The sequence below is a fragment of the Puma concolor genome, chromosome B2, assembly GCF_028749965.1.
Source record: "Puma concolor isolate L17-30 chromosome B2, mPumCon1.1.hap2, whole genome shotgun sequence".
Classification (NCBI taxonomy): domain Eukaryota; kingdom Metazoa; phylum Chordata; class Mammalia; order Carnivora; family Felidae; genus Puma; species Puma concolor.
The window spans coordinates 113,182,931-113,189,078 of record NC_141671.1 but is presented as its reverse complement, the minus strand read 5'-3'; the positions used below and the strand labels follow the sequence as shown (position 1 = coordinate 113,189,078).

Genomic DNA, 6,148 nt, shown 5'->3' with positions numbered 1-6,148 from the left:
GATTTAATAGTTGCAAGTTTAAGTGTGGCCCTATATAAATAACTGCACTTGCTAAGTGGATTTAGACCAATAGGGAATCACCTTGGGGAAAATGACAGAAGACTACCCTCCCCTTTGCTTCTGGTAGATGTTACAGGACCCTCCCCACACCAAATAAGGGAAGAGGAATGTTCTGAGCATGAAGGGCGCTAAGAATAAATCTGAGCTATCACAGATAAGATTACTTTCAACTCTTTATTTCATCTTTTCTGACATAGACCCCAAGATCTGTAATTATCTTAGGGAAACTGTGGGGGTTTAGACAGTACTTTCTAGTTTTGTTTTGTTTTGTTTTGGCCTATCTTTCTTTGGGGCTGGAGAGCTGGTGTGTGTGTGTGTGTGTGTGTGTGTGTGTGTGTGTGTTCCACTAGAGTGCCAAAAAAAAAAAAAAGTGCTGAAGAGTCCTAGGGAAATGAGGCTATTTTTGTTCGAAGCTGATACTTCTGCCTGAGCCACAAGTGCAGCTTGGAAAGGGCTCAGGTTGTTTCCAGGGGGAGAACTCTGCAGAGAAGAGACAAAGTTCAACAGGACAACAAAGGAGCAGCAGAAACAGCCAGGAAAACGAAGAGCCCTCACATTTTCACACAGAACCCCCTATCAGAGTTCTCAAATCCTAAAGTATTCTGCAAAGTGCCACTTGACGGGAACTTTTCACCTGCCTTTTCCTTTCTCCAACCACCATGACGGAGATCACTGCTGAAGGTATTGCTACCATTTTCCAATAGTACCGACTAGGAAAAAAAGGTGGAAGTCGATAGTGACATTGACCGTCCATTTGTCGACTTAAATGTTGCTTTTAGATACTTTCTTAATCAATGATTCTATACAGGATTGGAGAAGTGGGTTTTGGTGCTGAGATGCTGATAGATCTGTGTGTTGGGGGAGAGAAGGGGTTTCTCTGAAATTTTACATGTGGAAACTGTTGTGTGCTATGCCAAAGACCTCAGGTACCAATTGTAACCGGCCCCTCTATAAATAGCTATGGTCATGTAACATCATGGCTAATATCTAACCTTGCAAAACTTACAAGGCTCAAAAGGATAGAAGCCACAATGAACTTGAAATGTTGCATCTAATATTTAACCATGGAAGAATGATTTTGAGTACTTTTGCTTTATGATATTTTAAAATGCGGATCTTAAATTTGTTTTCCTTTTCTAATTTCAATGTATAAATATGCACACACACGTATATAAGATTTATATACAACTTAAGATGTAAGTGCCCCCACAAAATTTGTATACATTTTACTATTGGTAGATAGTCAGAGACAAGGTTTGGAAATACACAAAATATAGATAAATATGATTTTAAAATAAAGCAATTCAAATTCTTGTTCTTTTCACACACTCATGTCTCTTTTGCATTTACACAAGGAACTCTATCTTTCTGTAAAAGTAAATATTTTGTTTCAGTGCTTATTCTGAAAAGGTTTATGCCCTAACTAAAACGCAATTTTTAATTATTCGATCATGCAAATATGTGCAAATATATGTTTCACCTATATGCAAATATATAAATATATAAAAATATTTATATTTCTTAGAATAAAAGGACCCTTTAAAACAACTAAAGCATTTGAAATACAGACACAATCCAGTTCTAGTTGGGGTAAAAATCTAAGAGGTGGATCTAAAATTTGCTTCTGACAGCTGTAAGAAAATCAGACAGGTGGTGCTCTCATCAGCTTCCAAGTTGAATGCTGTTCTGGTTTGTTTTTAATTAGACAACTGAAAAATAGAACGTGTGGTTTTGGCTCTTCGCGTAGACGTTAGTATGGACACACAGTGATTTCAGAGTTGGAGATTTTTCAGTCAATATTTATAAGAAGAAATGTCTTACTTGTATATTCCACTGAGAAATTTAGCCTGGCACCCCAAATTAATAAAAACAATTACTGAGAGGTTTCTGTTTATCAGGTATTTTTCTCAGGACTTTGTATTTACTTATTTAAACCTCATGCAATTCAATTAAGTTGGCATTATTATCTCCATTTTGCAGAAATAGAAACTAAAACTCAGATGTTCAGTGACTTGCTCAAGACTATGGCATTGCCAAGATTAGAAGCCAGCTCCCTTAGACCTAGTTTGTGTTTCTTCTTTTTTATAAAAGGATATCAGGTTTACTCTTTACCAATTTTAGTTCAGAATTTGCTAACTAAATATAAATAGCAATTTTTCCTATTCTTTAGATATTCTGTATCATGTGGCCTTTAGTTTGTCTTAAAGAGAACTATCTATAACAACTTCTTGCTTCACCCTGCACAAGCTATTAAGATACCTATGGGGCGCCTGGGTGGCTCAGTCGGTTAAGCATCCAACTTCAGCTCAGGTCATGATCTCGTGGTCTGTGAGTTTGAGCCCCATGTCAGGGTCTGTGCTGACAGCTCAGAGCATGGAACCTGCTTTGGATTCTGTGTTTCCCTCTCTCTCTGCCCCTCCCCCACTCATGCTCTCTCTCTGTCTCTCTCAAAAATAAACATTAAAAAACATAAGAGACTCTTAAAACTGAAAACAAACTGAGGGTTGATGCGGGGTGGGAGGGAGGGGAGGGTGGGTGATGGGTATTGAGGAGGGCACCTGTGGGGATGAACACTGGGTGTTGTATGGAAACCATTTTGGCAATAAATTTCATATTAAAAAAAATTAAAAAGATACCTGTGAATGTGTTTCCCTCCCTATATATGGGATGTGCACATCCAGCTGATTCAGGAGGTCACTTGACCAAAACATTTTTGGTTTGCCTGTGGATGATCTTTGTAGACCTTTGCACTTGACTCATAACTTTTTTTTATGGGAGAATTCTTAATTATTAAATAGAACTTTTGTTTCTGTCTTCTCCATGTGGAGCATCTAAAGGATTTTCAAAAGACTGCCTGGAGTCTCCCATAAAAGTAGTTGAATAAGTAATAAATTAAAGTGTAAAAACACCATCTAGTGATGGTCATTTTCCTCTCCTTACCCCCTGCAGTTCATAGGATCTATGTCATTTGAACACCATTGATGTACTTTTTTTTTCTTTTCTGGAATGATTTATTAATCATATTTCTCAAATAAAAATTAGACTGTCAACTCAAATAGCTGAATTTTTAAGTTTGACACTTCAGTCCTTCTCTGTGGTTATCCAGAGTTTCCTGCACACTTCTCTCCTACACACTTTTCATTTTGTCCTCATGAGTCACACTTTTTTGGGCCCTGGCCACAATAGCCTTCTTTTAGTCTTTCATAGGAGGTGTGCTTCTGTGCAGAACTTTGGTACACATTCTTCCCTTAGTCTGGAATAGTCTTTCGACTCATCTGCTGTATTTCTTTTGTCCCCATTTTTGGGCACATTTCTAAAATGTAAGTACTGTACCAGTAGTCGAGGGCATCTACTGATTACTCTTCCCATCCATTTATCACAAAGTAAGCAAACACCACATAGCACTTATGAAGGTTAGAGCTAGCGTAGCCCCTTGGAGAGCTCTAGTCCACTGGCCTGACCTCAATTTTTGGAAAACTGAGGCTCATACAGATTATACCACTCTCCTATGGTCATTGATAATTAGAGGAAGTCTGAAGATAAAATTCATGTCTCCTATGGCTTATATCAATGCTTATTCAACTATAATGCAGGTCATGTGGATAAACCTTAAGTTTTACTAAGAACCTTAGTAAGAACCTTCATTAACCTTTTATTAAGAACCTTATTAACTGAAGAGTGTTATGCTAAGTGAAATAAGTCATACTGAGAAAGAGAGATACCATATGTTTTCACTCTTATGTGGAATCTGAGAAACTTAACAGAAGACCATGGGGGAGGGGAAGGAAAAAAAAAGTTAGAGAGGGAGGGAGCCAAACCATAAAAGACTCTTAAAAACTGAGAACAATCTGAGGGTTGATGGGGGGTGGGAGGGAGGGAGGGTGGGGGATGGGCATTGAGGAGGGCACCTGTTGGGATGAGCACTGGGTGTTATATGGAAACCAATCTAACAATACATGTCATATTAAAAAAAAAGGAACCTTATTAAGAACCTTTATTAAGAACTTTTGTTAAGAACCTTAAGTTCTTTACATAGATTTTCACTGCATGGTCCAAGTTGGATTACTTCATCTGACGGAATGAAGTAATGCTTTTGTGTTTCAGGTACAGAGCAATAGACGAAGTAGAACTAGACCAAAGTTGAAAGCCAAAGGATTTTAGGGAAACGGCATCTTTGATTCTGGCCATGATGAATTAATAAATATAATTATAATAATATTTCACATTTATTTAGAAGACCTTATATGTCAAGCAATGTATGAAGTTTGTTATGTGATCACTGATTCCTCAATTTAACTGAGATAGATATTTTTACTATTGCTATTTATAGAATAAGAACCTGAAGTTTAGAGAGGTTAGGAATTCACCTGAATTTATACAGCTGTATATAGTGTAGCTAGGATTCACATCCAGATCTCTAAACTGAGACATGCTGAATACTTCTCCTTGGTGTGTGAGACTGTTAGCCTAGTGTGGTTTCAGAGGCTGATGGGGGCCTATGCTAGACCCTTATTCTACTATGGCCCATGCTAGGTTGATCAGGTATAATCAGGCCACAGACTGAATCAAACTCAAAGAGTGCCAGGGCTTAGGACTATAAATAGTCTCTACCTTCTTTCCAGAGGCCTAGTTATTCCTAGACAAGTGCCAGAGTTAGCGCCCCTATGAGTCTCATTGTGAATTTTCAACCAGCAATTTCAGCATTTAACAGTATATAGCATTATGTAAAACTACCTTTTGAGTACTTTTAATAATGAAGTATAATTATTTCTTCTTTTAAAGTATAGTTAATTCTTCATAGCTTTTTTGAAAACATAGAAAGCTTTTTAAAAGTTGATGAAATATATAATGTTTTCAAATTGCCAGGTAACTAATATACAAATTATGCATTACTATAATATTTATATAACTGTGTTCTCTGGGTCCAAGGACCTTTAAAACATAGGAAAGTGCAAATTTTTATGTAATAGACTCAAGTCGGTAGAGATCCTATTTGTAATTAACTTACAATTTACTAGAATGCTTAGTTAAGGGAAATTCTGTAAAAAAAGTTAGAAGTTATGTCAAACTCTCAACTTCAATTATATAATTTCAGGACTCAGGAGACGGTTTGTTGTACTAAGTAGGGGATTGTTTCCTCTCTTTTAGCTCAACCATGTTTTACTGCTTCTGTAACAAACCTGTGAGAGGATTCGATGTTCAAAATTTAGAGCGAAAATAGTAATTTATTTTGCACAATGCACTGCTTCAACAGATTCTATAGCACCTCAGTGGCAATTGTCATTCTCAAGAAAAGAGGTCAAGAATTCACAACCGGACTAATTAACTATGCACACAAGTTATGTCACTTAGAGCAATAGACGGTGAAATTACAAGTAGGAGGAGATCCAGATTATATATTTGTGTTTATCTTGCCAAATCAAGAGTGGCATTTTGGCCCCAGTAGAGATGACTTGGGTTGGGAGGTGGAGGAAGAGGATGAAGTACTAGGTTCAACACCTAATGACTTCCAAATTATGTTCTCCTGTTCAAAAAAAGCGATATACCACATATAGAATGTCTACACAACATATAGAATTTTTAGTTCTAGGAACACATTTAAATTTTTGTTTTGATGTTTATTTTTGAAGGAGAGAGAGACAGCATGAGGGGGGAGGGGCAGAGAGAGGGAGACACAGAATCCGAAACAGGCTCCAGGCTCTGAGCTGTCAGCACAGAGCCCGACGAGGGGCTCGAACCCATAAACCACTAGATGATGACCTGAGCCGAAGTCGGAGGCCCAACCGACTGAGCCACCCAGGCGCCCCCAGGAACACATTTTAAAATTGACACTGACAAGAGGATATATTTGGAGGAGGATCATGATCATAACAGGCACAGTTACATGAAAAGACTTTTGCACAGGTTGTTTAAAGTGTAGATTGGCGGTGAGGAGACAATGCAAAAATCAATAGATAAAAAGTCTGGAAGCCACAGAAAGGCAAACTCTTGGGAAAATATAAGGCAAAACCTAACCAACCATTAAAATGAGAGCTAGAACTAACTCTTCAGATTGAAAACCAATAACAATAACAAAAACAAAACCCAG

The 6,148-nt window shown here is 37.6% G+C and overlaps 1 protein-coding gene across 28 annotated transcripts in view; it reads left to right on the top strand.

Moving 5' to 3' along the window:
- The first annotated feature begins 256 nt into the window (after positions 1–256).
- Positions 257–6,148, top strand: part of TRDN (triadin) — a 400,175-nt gene continuing 394,283 nt past the window's right edge. For 11 of the 28 annotated variants that reach the window (XM_086707723.1, XM_086707743.1, XM_086707735.1 and 8 more), the window contains exon 1: positions 260–741. In XM_086707723.1, coding sequence (XP_086563849.1) covers positions 720–741 — 22 coding nt within the window. In that variant the 5' untranslated portion in view covers positions 260–719. Of the gene's footprint in view, positions 742–6,148 lie in introns of all 28 variants that reach the window. The other 17 variants (XM_086707747.1, XM_086707746.1, XM_086707745.1 and 14 more) reach the window with 5 other exon arrangements.